The sequence below is a fragment of the Amborella trichopoda genome, chromosome 9 (assembly GCF_054954075.1).
Source record: "Amborella trichopoda isolate Santa Cruz 75 chromosome 9, AtrichopodaSantaCruz75HAP2 v2.0, whole genome shotgun sequence".
In the NCBI taxonomy this organism is placed as follows: Eukaryota; Viridiplantae; Streptophyta; class Magnoliopsida; order Amborellales; family Amborellaceae; genus Amborella; species Amborella trichopoda.
In genome coordinates, this window is record NC_142344.1 from 12,334,779 (window position 1) to 12,351,058 (window position 16,280).

At 35.1% G+C, this 16,280-nt stretch overlaps 1 protein-coding gene across 2 annotated transcripts; it reads left to right on the forward strand.

The window, feature by feature from the left end:
• The first annotated feature begins 2,028 nt into the window (after nt 1-2,028).
• Nucleotides 2,029-5,446, forward strand: LOC18424333 (cytokinin riboside 5'-monophosphate phosphoribohydrolase LOG1). 2 transcript variants are annotated; one of them, XM_006828922.4, is made up of 7 exons: nt 2,029-3,690; nt 3,927-4,024; nt 4,132-4,162; nt 4,256-4,355; nt 4,514-4,584; nt 4,804-4,947; nt 5,073-5,446. In XM_006828922.4, exons 1-7 carry the CDS (start codon nt 3,577-3,579, stop codon nt 5,169-5,171), a joined length of 657 nt encoding a protein of 218 aa, XP_006828985.2. In that variant the 5' UTR covers nt 2,029-3,576; the 3' UTR covers nt 5,172-5,446. The 2 variants fall into 2 exon arrangements, with proteins under 2 accessions (XP_006828985.2, XP_088704333.1); XM_088848207.1 differs by lacking the exon at nt 4,132-4,162 and having other exon boundaries at nt 3,235-3,690.
• The last annotated feature ends 10,834 nt before the right edge of the window (nt 5,447-16,280 follow it).

Sequence of the window (16,280 nt, forward strand, 5' to 3'; positions counted from 1 at the left end):
ATTAGTAAAATTTTTGAGATGTGATCTAATTTAATTGTTTAGAGCCTCAGCTCTATAAAAACTTCATACTTTTTTTCTTTTTTTTTTTCTTGTAAAAAAACAAGGGAACATAAAGAACAACCTTATCTTAATTCACAACCATGTCACGATATTCAAAGTGTTGTAGGCCATTAAACAAAAAGGGACGCAACACCTACTTCTATCAAGACGGTCTATATCCACCAAAGCAAGATTACACCGTTTATCACTTCCACAAAGAAAGGGGTTATTCCAGTCAAACATTCAAAATGAGCAAAAAATTGTGACCCAATTTTTTTTGCTTTTCAAGGTCTTGGCTAACAATGGGTTTGGCAGCCGGCCCCACCGAGTTGGTTGGTAGGCTGTCCTACCCGGTTGTGCCAATGGCCTGTCCCGCCCAATTGAGCTGATAAGGCTAGGTTAGAAACTATAGCTCGAGGGCTTGGCACGACAGAGTCAGTACCGACACGGTTAGGCTTAATGCAGCTTTTTTTTTTTTTTTTTTTTCTTTTTTTTTTTTTTTTTTTTGCTCTTAATTTTAGTTTTTATTCATTTGTTTTAGGCCAGGCAAGGGCTAAGGCTGGCTAGGCCCATTGCCACATTTATTCAAAGAATTTGTCTAGAAATTTGTATAACATTTTTGTCAAAGGCAATTGCTAGACAACAACAAGGTTCATTTCGGAAGAATGAAATAACCCATGTAATGTCACAACAGCCTAGAGACAACTGGAGAGAGGTGTTAGAGAGATGTTAAAAAGTCGGCCTTGCCTGGCCCGGCCCTTTATGTTTTTTTTCTTTTACATTTTCTTCAGTTGTTAAGCCCAGCCTGTTGCCACCCGTGAGAAAGAGAGACAAGGTACGTGTGAGTGTTAAGAGAGGGAGAGAGCGAGAGAGTCGTGGGGTTGGAGTAGCGGGAAGGTATGGTGTGGTGGGGCGCAAAAGGATCCCCCCGAAATCGAGATGACAAGAAGTACCACCTAAGTCTACAGTCTAAGACTGCTTTGGCAGGTACAAAATTACAAATTGAGCAGACCTAGGAAAGGAAAAGCAACATTGCATTAGAGTACCTATTTATAGAAACAAAGATACAGCGTTTGATTTTGGCGTCCGCGGTATAATTAAATAGTTCAGTACAAATCGAATCGTCATTTAAACAAAAATGGGGTTTCTATGAGTTACGGAGTCGTACGGGCCTCACTTAAACCTATTTTAAAAACAAATTTCTAGTTTAATATGAAAAAAAAATAGAGTTCTTAAAATTTTAAAAGTGATTTTAAAAGAAAAATTCTACACCATCTAAATTCATTTTAGCTTTCGAGTTTTTTTTTTACAACGTCCACCTTAGAGATGGACATTAGTGTGTCAGCGGGCCCTTACACCCGCTGGAGCGGGCCCTTACACCCGCTGGTTCATGAAGAACGTTGATGTGTCAGGGTATGATTTGCATAATGTTGCGATCCTAAGCAACTAAAGTAGGCTGCAAAAAATTTAGACTCTTTAAAGATGGTTCAAAGCAAGCTTTTCTTCACTTACATAGTAAAAGTCCCATAAATATATAAAAATCCTGAAAAAAAAGACGGTTCAAATAATATTTTTAAAATTACAGTATTTTTAGGAGTCGAGATTCTTTTTTTCATATATATCCGTCTTGATGCTACGATGGATTTTTTGAGTGCCGCCTTAATTTCACATTTTAAGGCACGGAAGGCCAAAACGCAAACCGATGAGGGCGCACGCTAGGCAACGGGACACGTTTTAGAGAGAGAAAGGGGGATGTCCCAATTCTTTCGGTAAATGATTGCGCGGCGCTCGCACACACCGCTTGCCACGCTCCTCCCACGTCCCAATCATTTGCATTCTAGAGTGAGAAAGAGAGATGAGAGAGAGAGAAACAGAGACAGCAGCGAGAGACGCTTACACTTTACACGGTGTCTAGGGCAGGCTACGCCCCTCTCCGCACGTACGAGCGGGTGGTGTATGAAATAGGCCATGCCCATTAAATGCGAACGTGCGGAAAGGGCCGCAAGCAACCGTCACGCTCTGCCCCCAGATACAACATCTGCGCCCGTCTGAGCTCTGATGACGTGGCAGTGTGAGTTGGACTTGACGGACTTATGGTGCCATGCGTTGCGATCCCTCATGCCATGCCCTACTGGTAAAGTAGGAAATCTTTTGGTTTAATATTTTGAATATTTATTTTCGGTGAATTCCGCCAAAGATATCGTGTGAGCGCAACAACTATGTGATGAAAATAGAAATTGGGATGAAATTATTCTAGGTGAGGCATGAACGAGCTTTCTTTCTCTTTTATCAGAAGTTATAATAAAGAGAAAAGAAATTGCAAAAAGCGGCTTTGGGATTGGAATAGGACAGCAGAGGGAAGGCCAAAAGGCCTCACATGCAACTTTACGATCGTAAACTGATCATATAATTATTTCTTTTCTGTTTATGGGTTAATGAGATGCATAAGGTTAAACGAAACAAGCCACAAACAAAGCGTCCGTATATAGAGAGAAAAAGCTGCGGCTCCTTTTCATTCAAATAAAAAGGGCAGTCACGCACAAACAAACACTCGGTTAAATTTGGGAAGCCACGTGGTTGTGTGCGGGTGTTTTGGTGCAAAATATCTAGCTTGTTAATTCAAGTTATTATGAACTTTTCCTCAGATTTGGTTCATGCAGTGCCTGTTTTCTCTCGGAAGGCTTAACTTGCAGGAGGTTACTTGCAGTAAGGATTGCTTTTGAAAAGCGCAGAGATGGAACGTGAGGATCACAGTGTTAGAAGGCAAACCAAATATTTGAGTGGTTCAGATGGACGGTTGGCATTCTTTCCAGAGAGAGGAGAGAGAAGATCAAAGAGACGATAGGAGATAGGTACAGACTAAGAGAGAGGAGAGAGAGAAGCTTAGGAGATTGGTACAGATTAAGAGAGAGAGAGAGAGAGAGAGGGAGAGGCGTGAGAATGTTGTAGACGTATCAAGGGCGGCGAGTTCATTCCCCAGGGGCTCGGCTACGGGGGTACTTGCGAATCATCTCAAGACATGGATGTTTAGCACGTGTGATGCTTCTCTAATGATTACGTTAATGGTATGGAAGCCGAGAGTGAAAGGCAGTGGCGGTGGGTGGAGAGAGGAAAAGAATTGAAAGGAATATCTTTATTATCCTTCTTTGTTCATAGCTACATTTTATAATACATTTATTATTGCCTTTCCTTCGCAACATCCTCGCATCTCTTCTCTCTGTTCCCTTCCCAGTTTCCTCGCAACTCAGTCTCTCTTCTTTCTCTCTGATCCGCTCTCTCTCTTCTTTCTCTCTCTCTGTCTCAGTGGTCACTCCAATCGAAGAATTTGCGAATATCTTCCCACTCTGTCCCCCTTTGTCTAGCACTCAATAGCCATAGCTCCCAACTCCTAACCCACAGGTCCCTCGTCACTTTATTTAGAGATATAAATCCATGCGTTTGGAGATGGGCAGAGAGATACTGCTGCATCGAAAAAGTGATATTTAAAAAGTGGGAACAGGCAAAAAGGTCACACAAAAGGATTAAAGAAGAAAAATAATGGAAGGAAAAATGGCGAAATCCAGGTTCAAGCGGGTGTGCGTTTTTTGTGGGAGTAGCACCGGGAAGAGGAATTGTTACCGCGACGCCGCTGTGGAGTTAGCCGAAGAACTGGTTGGTTCCTACGCATTACCCCTACTGCAATACCATCTCTCCCTCCTCTCTCTCTCTCTCTCTCTCTCTCTCTCTATTGCACATCAAAACAAGAAAACCAAACCTCAATTCAGTATGTGTGCTTAGCTCCTGTACAAAAGAAAACACCCAGCTTGAATGCCATTTCTCTTTTCTTTCATAATAATCAGAAAAACTTCCTTGATCTGATTATTTAATGGGTCTCTCTCCCTCTCCAGGTTTCCAGGAAAATGGATTTGGTTTATGGAGGAGGAAGTGTGGGGCTCATGGGGCTTGTCTCTCAAACGGTCTACCGAGGAGGAGGACACGTTTTAGGGTACTTGTGCTCTCTGATAATAATTTCTTTGGCGTCAATAGAAATGTAGTCCTGTATTTTGTGTTTCTGAAGCTTTTACTCCATGTTTGTTGTATCTTCTCGCATAGGATCATACCCAAAACTCTCATGTGCAAAGAGGTAAGCAAAGTGGAAACCTCTGATCCTTCTTAACTCATTGAACAAAAGTCTTTCTCACTCCTTATTTGATGCGGCTTTTTTTTTTTGTATCAGATAACAGGAGAGAAAGTGGGGGAGGTAAGAGCCGTGGCCGATATGCATCAAAGGAAAGCAGAGATGGCCCGTCATTCCGATGCATTTATCGCTCTACCAGGTCTTTTCTTAATCCCCTTCTAATATAGAAAGTTGCCAGTATCTATCTCTTCCCCTTTCTCATCAGGTTTCCTCTCCAATATTGCCCCATGTTTTAGGCAAAACCTCCCCCTCTCTTCTCATCTTTGGCTGCATTAATGCTTGTTATTTCCTTTCCAGGGGGTTATGGGACCCTCGAAGAGCTTTTGGAAGTAATAACGTGGGCTCAGCTCGGTATCCACGATAAGCCGGTGAGGGCTCTAAAAAAAAATCATATATTGAAATTGGATCAAGAATTGAGAATTTAGAGTGAAATACTGGGTTCATTTCGGTGAAAACCTTGAACCTCGAGAGATAAAATGGGTTTTTGTCAATGTGAAATGCGATGCCAATGTTTTTAGAGTGAGAAAATGGGTTTTCTTGATGGAAAAGTTTTAAGAGTGAGTGAGAGAATGGGGTTTGTTTGACAGGTGGGTCTTTTGAATGTGGAAGGCTACTACAACTCTCTTCTCAGCTTCATAGACAAGGCTGTGGACGATGGATTCATTAAGCCATGTCAGCGCCATATATTCGTTTCGGCACCGAGCGCCAAGGAGCTGGTTCAAAAGCTTGAGGTTGTTCGAATATTTATTTTGCGAACATTATTTATTAATGGGGTGGTTACCCACGAACATATTGGTTTGATGGGTGTACGGCATAAAAACCATAAAACTATAACCCAGGTTATGAAATTAAACAGGACTATGTACCAGTGCACAACGGAGTGGTTCCTAAGGCGAGATGGGAAGTGGAGGAGGTGGAGTATAATTCCTTGTTACAGGCGGAGTTTGCTCGGTAACGCGACAGTAGGAAATAGAAGAAGACAGAGAACGCCACTCACTATTTTTTCTGCCACATGCAACAGAGTAACAGAAACCTTCTCTTTAACTTTTGCGCACTTACTCTGAAGTACTTAATACATGATCTATTTTATCCATGATGTATCCCTAACTTTTGCGCGCTTATTCTGATGTGTCTACCCAACTCACTCACCATACTCATGGATGTATCTAATACATGATCATGTATCTATGAAATCAGTTATTTGTTTAATTTGAAGTCGTGATTTGTGTATTAACTGCATCGGAATCGAACGGGACTTCCGCCGAAGGTTTGTTTTGGGATGGTTTGGTTTGGAACTTTTTTAGAGAGAGAAAGTATTGGGAACGGTAAAAAGGTTGTGGTGGCCTAACGAACAGCGAAAAGGTGGCATGTGGAGTGTGAATTAATTAATAGCCCATGATTTCTCAACCCATCATTCTTCCATGTACACACAAATTCAACTCACAGCGTACATACTATTTTTAGGGGTTGGCTACGCCTCTTCTACGCTGACCTCTTCTCGACCTCTGTGCCACTCTTTCTCTCTCTAAATCCGTTCTCTCTCTCTAATATGTTCCTCTCTCCGTTGACCTGCGCAGCCATCTCCATACACTCATGCATTTATATACTATTCCTATGTGTACATAACCGATACTCCATACACCAATGCGTGTATTTAGATACTATTTTCTACCATGTGTACATGATACAAAGCCGGGCCTTGAGAAGTAGCGCCGCACGGTTACATCTCCGTGCTCTTATGTTTACTATCGTTTTCTACCAACTACTTGTCGAACCCCCAACCAGAAGAGTTCGTAAACTTCAGAGGCCCTCTAAAACAAGCTTCAAGTATGCTACACGATTTTGTTGGGACAGCCGACTTGCGTTTTTTTTCTGGTTAATGTCTATCTCTAATATGAATGTTCACCAAAAGGGTGGTACGGTTTGTATAAACAATCAAATTATAGCCCACTTTCAAATAGTGTCAGAAATGTAGTTTTTATATTAGAAATTTTCGTGATAGTCGTCGAGTATACTTTCATCTTTAATTATAAAATTTGAAGCTTAAAAAATAGTGTATATGGAATACATATGAAAACTTGAAAATCTTAGTAAATTAACGGTCCAAAAATATTTTACAAGATGGACCGTTTCCAAAATTTGAAAACTATTATTTCCCATTATGTCCATGCATCAAGATTATTTATTTTATGTTGTTTGGGCATCAAAACTTGTTCTAGTCAAATTTTTTATAGAGATATTTAAAGAGGAAAATTATATCAAATTTTAAGGAGAAAAAGTACATGAATTTTTTGAGAGAGAGATGCTATCTCAAATTTAAAGTTTTAGAGATTGTATAGTAAAATTTTAGAGAGAGAAACTATATCAAATGTTAAATCTTCGAGAGAAAGTATCTTAAGATTTTAGAGAGATAAACTACAATAAATTTAGAGAGAGGAACAACTTAAAAAATTAAATTTTAGAGTGAGAAACAACTTAAAAAATTTTAGAGAGACAAAATATTTCAAATTTTAAGTTTTAGAAAGAATATAGTTAAATTTTAGAGATAACTATATCAAGTATTAGATAGAGAAATTACGTGAACATTTTTAGAGAGAGAAACTATCTTAAATTTTAAGTTTTATAAAAAGAAAATATTTTAAAATTTTAGAGATAAAAACAATATAAATTTTTAGATAGAGAAAGTACTTGAAAGTTTTAGAGAAAAAGTATTTCAAAAGTTTTAGATAAGAAACTCTCTCAAATTTTAAGTTTTAGAGAAAAAGTAAATTAAAATTTTGAAAAAAAATTACTTAAAATTTTTTTGAGAGAAACTATTTCAAAATTTAAGTTTTAGAGAGAAAAAGCATCTAAAAATTTTAGGGAGAGTAACTATATTAAATTTTATAGTGAGAAAGTACCTAAAATTTCTTAAAGAGTTAAACTATCTCAATAGTTTTAAAAACAAATTACCTCAAATTTTAAGTTTTAGAAAGAGAAAGTACCTTAAAATTTTAATTGAGAGAAACCGGATCACATTTTAGAGAGAAACTATTTGAAATTTTTAGAGTAACAAACTATCTCAAATTTTTTTATTGAGAGCAACTACCTCAAATTTTAAATTTTAGAGAGAGAAAGTATCTCAAAATTTTAGAGAGAGAAATCAAATTTTATAGAGACCAATTATATCAAATCTGAGAGAGAAACTATCTCTAAAATTTTAGAGAGAGAAACTATTTCAAATTTTAAGTTTATGAAAGAAAGTGTATGAAAATTTTAGAGAAAAAACCATTTCAAAAGTTAGTGAGAGAAACAATCTCAAAATTTTGAGTTTTAGAGAGAGAAGGTATATCAAATTTCATTTCCAAACAAATGGACATTGTAAAGAATAAATGAATTTTGTACTATATATCCAAACAAGAGATTTGAAAAATCCATGACAAAAATCCTTGATATTGAAAATCATAGATTTTCTTACATTTCAAATATCCAAATGGGTCGTAATAGTTTTCTCTCTCATTGCTAAAGGAAAATATATTGTAACTAATTGAAATTGAATTTTCTAGTTCCTGCAACGTTCTATCTATAAAAAATTTCTCTCTTTGCTAGAGGGAAACTTGTCTCGAGTCACTTGTTTCCCTTTCTTTCTTTGAATGGGTACTTGCTTATCCCTCTTACTTGAGTGGAGATATATGTCTTAGAAGGGAAGTGTTTCAAGGGTCAAAGGTCATTTGTATATATTTGTGGATGTTATACCGAAGAGAGAGACGGAGGATCTCTAGTTACTTTTGTTGGTGTTATTCTACAGCGAAAGAGCGATGCGCTGCTGTCTTGGAGTAGTAAGTATATCATAATCCTAAGGATTTATGGAGGAGCATGTTTGCTTAGAGGCAGGCGGCTGTCTTGGGGTCATTTATAGTTCGGCCCTCCAATTTCATTTCTGTTGCCGTCGAACGTAAACACAATGAGACAACTATCTTATAATTAAGATTTACAGTTTACCCTTCAACGCAAAGCACCAAGAGACCTCTTGCTCAACTGGCTTATCCACAAAGAAATGCATAGAATTTAGGAATCAAACCTTCCATGGTGCAAGCCTTAATTATTCTTCATATCAAGGTTGATAGAAAACGGATTGGTGACCTGCATCGGCTACCTCAAAAACCACATTGGAGTGGTGGATAGGAGGAGAATCGGTGGTGCTTCAATTTTTTTTGAAAAATCATTATGATTTTTCAAAATAAAATGTTTATATGGAGCCGAGGCTCTAAACAATCAAATTAGAGCCAACCTCAAAAGATTCGCTAGAAGACGTTGTTTTGATGCTCAAATATCCTCAAATTAATCATCTCAACATCAAGATGCGGATATGAGAAAAATATGGATTTTATGTTTTGAAAATACTGCATCTTATAATACATTTTTAGACCGCCAATTTTTTAGATTTTCAAGTTTTCATGGATCTGCTCGATCTACACTATTTTTGAAGCTTTAAATTCTATAAGTAAAGATGAAAATATATTTTATGACTATCATAAAGATTTTCAGTATTGAAAGAAAATTTATGGACACTATTTGAAGGTGTGCTCTACTTTGATTGTTTAGAGCCTCGACTCAATACAAACCTCACCCATTCAAAAAAGCATAGTTTTTTTAGGTTTTTGAAAAAGATTATAGCACTTACAAACAATTTTTCATTATTGTGTCAAAAATGTATAAATCCTGCGAACCTGTTTCATGTCTAAGTGTTTGTTGTCTATTAAATTCATTTGATAGCCAAATTAAAGTTTAAAATGCTACCCATGGCAATAAACGTATCTCTAACTTTGTTTCTTTTCTCTCTTTTCTTTTCTTTTTTTTTTTTTTTTTTTTTTTGTGTATTAACTTAGAATTTTCTAGTTTTAAAATAAGTCATAAGAAACAAATTTAGTGGGGCATGCTGTTAAGAGAGAGAGAGGGTGCACTAACATGGTGTTTGGAGAGAAAGAGGGAGTGAGAAATACAGGGAAAAAATAAAAAAATAGAAAATAAAAAACACATAAAAGGTTGAGAGATTATATCTCTCTCAGGGTCTACAAGGGAATCCACCGCCAATGATCTCTTCACAAGATCTCAACACATTTCATTCTTCACCAAAAAAACCACCCTCTCCAAGAGAGAGCTCCTCACCTTAAATACAAGAACACAAGTAACTAGAAAACCCTAAAAAGATACTACGAAATCTTAGCTTTCCATTATATCTAATCCTAACAACCCATTATTTACTTCAAAATAAATGACTAAACTTACCCCTAATGACAATAAAAAAAAAAACTAAGATAAAAAGAATAATAATTACGAAACCCTAAAATATAATCCTTCATTAAAATCCGTAATATTTTTTTCTTTTTTTTTTTAAAAAAAAAACCCTAAACTGGATCTTCCCATGACTACGTCAATCTCCTATGGTTTGGAAAAACTCATCCTCTAGTTTGAAGAGAACTAAGATGAAATCTATATCAAATCCACATCCTTCTTTTATCATCTTCTTCTTTGGCTCCAAAAGTATGAATGGTTGTGAAAATATCTCAAAGAGTACAGCAAAATATAAGGAGGCGGAAGTAATGTAAATATCTTGAACTCAACAATCCTTTTATCATTTATGGGTTGGTGATTGACATTTGCATCCTCAAAATCCAACGCCTTGCCTGAAATAAGATTTTCTAAATGATTTTTCACATGCAGAGGAAGCTCAACCTCAGGAATATCATTTTGTATTTTATATTCTATTTCTTTTTCCTTGTACTCGAAGGGCTGGATCATTGAACTCTTCACTAACCAAGGCTGCAGAAAGTTGATTAGAAACAAGAAGAAAGTCACCTCCTTTATCATTATTGCTTTGATCTCGAACACTACTCTCTTGATTCCATTGACATCGAAGCTGACCTACCTCCTACGTGAGCTCTTCTACTCTATCAGCTAAAGGCATGAATTTTTCTACCCTCTCTACTAGGGCTTGAATTGATTGAAACAATCACAACTTTAATCTTTTGAGAGATGCCTCGTTTGAAGCCATCGTAACCCACTTTGATATCAATTAATGTAGAGAAAAAAATAAAAAATAAAGAAATATATATTTGAGAGATTATACCCTCTCGCAGGGTCTGCAAGATAATCTACCCCCAATAATCTCTTCACAAGATTTCAACACATTATTTCTTCACCAAAATAACCACCATCTCCAAGAGGGAGCTAATCACCTTAACTACAAGAACTTAAGTAACTAAAAAACCCTAGAAAACTCCTATGAAATCCTAGCTATCCATTTCATCTAATCCTAACCACCATTATTAATTTAAAAATAAATGACTAAACTTATCCCTAATGATAATAAAAATAATAACTAAAAAAAAAGAATAATAGTTACTAACCCTAATATCCTAAAATAAAAATAATACTTAAAAAATCCAAAATATAACCCTTAATTAAAATCCATAAAAAAAAAAAAAAAAAAAAACCAAACTATATTATCCCGTGACCGCATTCGAGAGAGCGCGCTAACTTGTTGTTTGGAGAGAGAGATCACTAACTTGTTTTTTGGATGCTCCGATAGTGTTTTGATAGGAATCATGTTCATGCCTCGCTCCCTCGTTCCTTAAAAAAAACACTCTCCCTCATTTCTTTAAAAACAAACAAAAAGGTAAGTTATTGGAGATTTTGGGTCCTTGCTTTTTTGTGGTGAAAATGGAGTTAGAGATTTGATCATAAGCTCGTTGGTACTACTGCCAATGTTCCAGCCCATTTTAAAAAAAATAAAAAAATGGTGAGTCAGTGGGGATTTGGTTCCCTACCTTTTGGTTAGAAAAAAAAAAAAAAAAAATGGTGAGTCAGTGGGGATTTGGGTCCCTACCTTTTGATGAGAAAAAAAAAAAAAAAAGGGTGAGGGCCCTACCGTTTGGTGACAATGGAGTCAGATACCTCACCATGGGATTCGGCAATACTACAACCAAAGCCCTGGACCATTCTTAAAGAAGTGGTAAAGTCAGTGGGGATTTGGGCGCTACCTTTTGGTGAGAATAAAGTTAGAGACCTCACCATAGAGCTCAGCAATACTATAGCGAAGGTCCGAGGCCAACTGTTTGACTTAATGGGGGATAGTTTTATACGTCTCTAATGATCCTTTTTCATATTACTTCCAAAGCCTTTGTGGCGCTTCCTCTTAAGAACCTGTGTAATCGCATTGGCTTTGTCTTCATGGGACAGGGAGGGAGAGAGACTGAGATTTGTCCCACATGAAGCTCAAGGAAAATGGGAGTTTATATAAATTGTTCACATGCACTTCAATTGTCATGCGTTGAGATTTGTCCCACGTGAAGCTCAAGGAAAGTGGGAGTTTATATAAATTGTTCACATGCACTTCAATTGTCATGCGTTGGGTGTTGGTCCGTGGACTTCAAATTTGATAGGGATTTTAAAGACGGAACCTTAGTTTATACCTATAAGCCGATTAGGTGATTTAGAACTCGATAGTTGATTTTTCAAATGTTATGTTATATTTATAGGGAAAGCGTTCTATGTTTCCCTACAACATAGAAGTTTTATATTCTCCCTATCATCCAACCGTTCATTTCTTATCAAGAGAGTCACTCACCGTTTGATCTTAGATCCGTCGTCTCAAAGTATTTTATTTTTATTTTTTTTAATAAAATTTTTTTGAATATGAAATTTGATACGTTCCATCCTCTTATTGGGGCACACCTATAAAAAATATTAACAATAATTTTTCGAGAAAACATAATGACCAAAATAACCCTTAAAACTTTTAAGAGTATTTTGGTCAATTTTTTTATTAAAAATATTGTTTTTATATTTTTCGTTAGTGCGAGTTTAATATAGGAATGGACGTCCAAAATGTGGTGTCCAAACAGTTTATAGAAAAAAATTAAAAATAAAACAGTATAGAGACGTGACATTGTGATTGGGACAATCTTAACCCTCCATTGAAAATAGAGGGTTGGATAAAAGGGAACATAGAACTTCTAAGTTGTAGGGAGAACATATAAAGTTTTCCCATATCTATAAGCATTATATTGATACTAACACTCAAAACATTAGGAAAGCATATTCATTAAGATACACAGAATATTTATGCATGCAAATAAAGAATCGTACCGGTGTTCGCGTGAAATAGTTTAGCAAGAGAATATTTACAGTTAAAATATTTATATATGCAAACAAAATATTAAACATTACTTTATATCTATAAGCATTATATTGATACTAACGCTCAAAACATTAAGAAAGCATATTCATTAAGATACACAGAATATTTATGCATACAAATAAGAACTCGTATGGGTGTCCGCGTGAAATAGTTTAGCAAGAAAATATTTACGGGTAAAATATTTAAATATGCAAACAAAATATTAAACTCGCTTATCCTTACGCTTAGTAAACACACTTGAAAGACACGTACAGAGAGAACTATTATTGTCAGATTCACTTGAGGGTTTTTTTCAATTTGGTGAGAAAATAAAGCAATTCGGTTTTTTAACCGATTCAAGGAAGATTTTGGATTTTTTTTAATTTAATATAAATAAATTAGATATTTATATACAGAAATATATAAAATTAATAAAAAAAATTAAAAATACAAGTTTTAAAAAATAAAAATAAAAAATAATTTTATATAGATATTTTTTTGCTGGGGCCGAAGAGGTTGAAGCTTCGGCGAAATCTGCCTAAATCTGATCGAAGTGGCCCAAATCTGGCCGAAGCAGCAGCACCAATATATAAAAATAATGAAAAATAAAAAATTTTAAAAACAAAATAAAAAATATTTTATATAGATATTTCTTAGCTGGGTCCAAAGAGAACAAAGCTTCGGCAGAATCTGCCCAAAGCATACCTAAATCTGACTGAAGCGGCCCGAATTTGACCTAGCGGCATTACCGGGCTTCACGTTGCTTCGGTTTAGGCTTAAAATTCAAAGGCTTTGACCTCTTTGGCTGAAGCAAAGCGAATTTGACAATAATGTGGACAATACAACATTGACAAAAAATAAGCATCTAGAAAAAGACCACATGGATAATTAGAAATATTGTTAGAATATAACTAATTAATCATGTTTGACATGATTTATACCCTCATGTTTTATACCACACCACCAATTCTAATACTAGTAATTTTTGTATCCACCCCCAAATAAGAAAGTAATTTTTTTGGATAAATTTACCCCCATGTATCTATACTACAAGCCATAGTTAAGGGGTGAACACATATCGAATAAAGAGGGGCGCTAAGGTGAGAGTGATGATAGGATAAATAGTCCTAGACTTACGATAAAGTAACTAAGAATTGAATTATAGAAAGATAGAGAACCCCAACTCTTAGGATTTTCCAAAGGAAAAGTATACAGTGAGACCATTTATCTTTGGTATACGGTGGTCACAATTAACGTCGACCATTGGATGTAAAATTCGATCTTTGGCACAAGATGGTCACAATTAATCTTGACCGTTAGATGTAAAAATCGATGGTTACATTTATTCCACTAACCATGTACAAACTTCAAAAAAAAAAAGAACTTTGTGTGACAACCAATCTATCATATTTCACATCGAATGATTTTAAATAATTGTGACTCCCTGTATCAAAAATAAAATAAATGATATCATTATATATAATTCCTTCTTCAAATATGGGAAGGTGTATCCATTACTTTCAATAAATTTCTACTATTTGCTTATCCAAGCACGGAATAAGGTATAAGCAAGTCCCACCCATACTTTAATTTATACGTGCAACCCATTCATTCCTAAAATTGGGATGTGCAAGTTCTCGAAAAATTGCTTTCCTATATTTTAAACCTCTAAAAATAAGTCAATCTTCCCTAAAATTTCGGCATGCAAGTCTTCCCCAAAATCTTTTTCCTATTGTTTCCAAACCACTTAAAACTTACAGAGTCAAGGGTGGACACATGCCATAAGAATAAAGAACTGCCCCAAAGTGAGAGAGATGATAAGGTAAGGAGTCCTAGACTTAGGATATAGCAACAAGAAACTCGGTTATAGAAAAATAGAGAACCCCAAATCATAGAAATTTTCAAATATGTGAAGGTATATCCATTATTTCAATAAATTTCTAATATTCCCTTATCTAAATAAGGGACAAGGGATAGGTACATGCAATTCCCACCGATACTTAATTTTATACATGCAAGCCACTCATTAGGTATGCAAGTTCTCCAGAAGAAATTGTTTTCCTATATTTTAAACCTCGTCAATCATTTCCTAAAATTTTCGTGTGCAAATATTACCCAAAATTTCCTTCATGTTTTAAACTTCAAAAAAAAACGCTTTCCCAAAATTTAGGTGTGCAAGTCCACCAAAAATTTTCCCTGTTTTTCTAAATCTCTTGAGACCTAGATATTACTAAATTTTTTGATCTCACCCTTTTCTAAAATTTTGAAGTGCGGGTTCTCCCCAATTTGTTCCTATTTTTTAATTCAAACCTCCTATGGACAGTGCACGCCCGCCCAATATTATATCCTATTTGTTTTTGGAAGTGCAAATCCTCCAAATTATTTCTTATTTCATAGTTCCAAAGCTCAGAAAATCGGTATCTACTCAATTGTGCAAAAAAAAAAAAAAAAAAAAAATCTTCTAAAATCAATCTATCATCTAGGTGAGATAATCTCCATCGCACACATATATATAATTAGAGTTTGGAATTTTATTTTTCCTACCAAATATCATTAACATAAATATTTCATTATGCATGATGTTTGAATAATACCCGCAAGGCAGGTGCATGCTACTAGTAAAATAAAATGAGATATTTTCTCTCTAAAAATTTAATGATAGTTTTTCTCTCTAAAACTTAAATTTTCATATAGTTTCTCTCTCTAAAAAATTTTTAAAAAGATTTTTCTCTCCAAAACATAAAATGTGAGATAGTATGTATCTTTTAAAATTTTGAGATAGTTTCTCTCTCTAAAATATTTTAGAATTTTCCCTCTCTAAAACATGAAATTTTAAATAGTTTCTTTATCTAAAAATTTGAGATAGTTTCTCTCTCTAAAACTTGAAATTTGATATAGTTTCTGTAAGAAAGACTAATGCGATCTTGCTAGATAATATATATCTTTTATTTTTCTTCTTTTTCATCCCTTTTCTTTTCTTCTTTTCACCCATTTTCTTTTCTTTCAGCAAAAATCACTTACAAGTAGTCTTATTATAATAATTCTTGCTTCAAATAAAATAAAACTAACAAATCCAATATATTAAAAACCATGATGTCATTAAACCAATTTTCTTTAAACAAAAAAAATATCCATAATTTTTATGCTTGGGAATATAAATACAATATACTTAAATATGACAAAAAACAAAAAAGATGGTGCTGAAGATTACCTCAATCGGACTTATTACACCACACACCGAGTCACCACCATCTGATGGCACGAGATCAATGATCAACCTTTAATCTCAACTAAGAAAGCAAGTTTAGGCCAAGCCACACCTAGTTTAAGAGAGAATGATTATCTTTTTGCTATACCTAAACTCTTAGCCATAAATCTATAGTTGAGAAATGGGAGATAAAAGAACTCTATGGCCTACACCCTTAGCCCTTTTTTAAAATGTGGGAGAGAGAGATCAATGATGAGAGAGTAAGACATCCTCCAATTGAACTTTCATGAGAGAGATAAAAGCTTTCTTAGGAGAGAGATAGAAAGATAAAGTATGGAGATTTTAGGTAGAGACAATCCATTTTCTATAAGCTTTGAACAAGATTAGGGTTTCATAAGGTTTTCTTTGGCTTGTCACTTCTTGTGAGATTAAATATGAACCATTGATCTTAGGTGACTTGTGGGGTGAGAGATTTGAGTCATTCACTTCATAAGTAGACCATCAACATTATGGAAGGTGCTAGAACATTATCCCCCTTTCCTAAACTATTTTTCCATCAATAAAAATTAAATAAAATAATTTCTAATTTAATATTGTGCATACCAAAATAATGCACGAGCCTTCTCATGCTTTCCAAAAATTCATTCAAAGCGTCTTGAAGCCAATACATTTCCAAAATATATAGCAATTTAGCC

Coding starts and splice junctions, on each gene's coding strand:
- LOC18424333 (XM_006828922.4), top strand. CDS start 3,577: ATGGAAGGAAAAATGGCGAAATCCAGGTTCAAGCGGGTGTGCGTTTTT. Junction 3,691..3,926: donor TGGAGTTAGCCGAAGAACTG/GTTGGTTCCTAC, acceptor CTCCCTCTCCAG/GTTTCCAGGAAAATGGATTT. Junction 4,356..4,513: donor TGCATTTATCGCTCTACCAG/GTCTTTTCTTAA, acceptor TTTCCTTTCCAG/GGGGTTATGGGACCCTCGAA.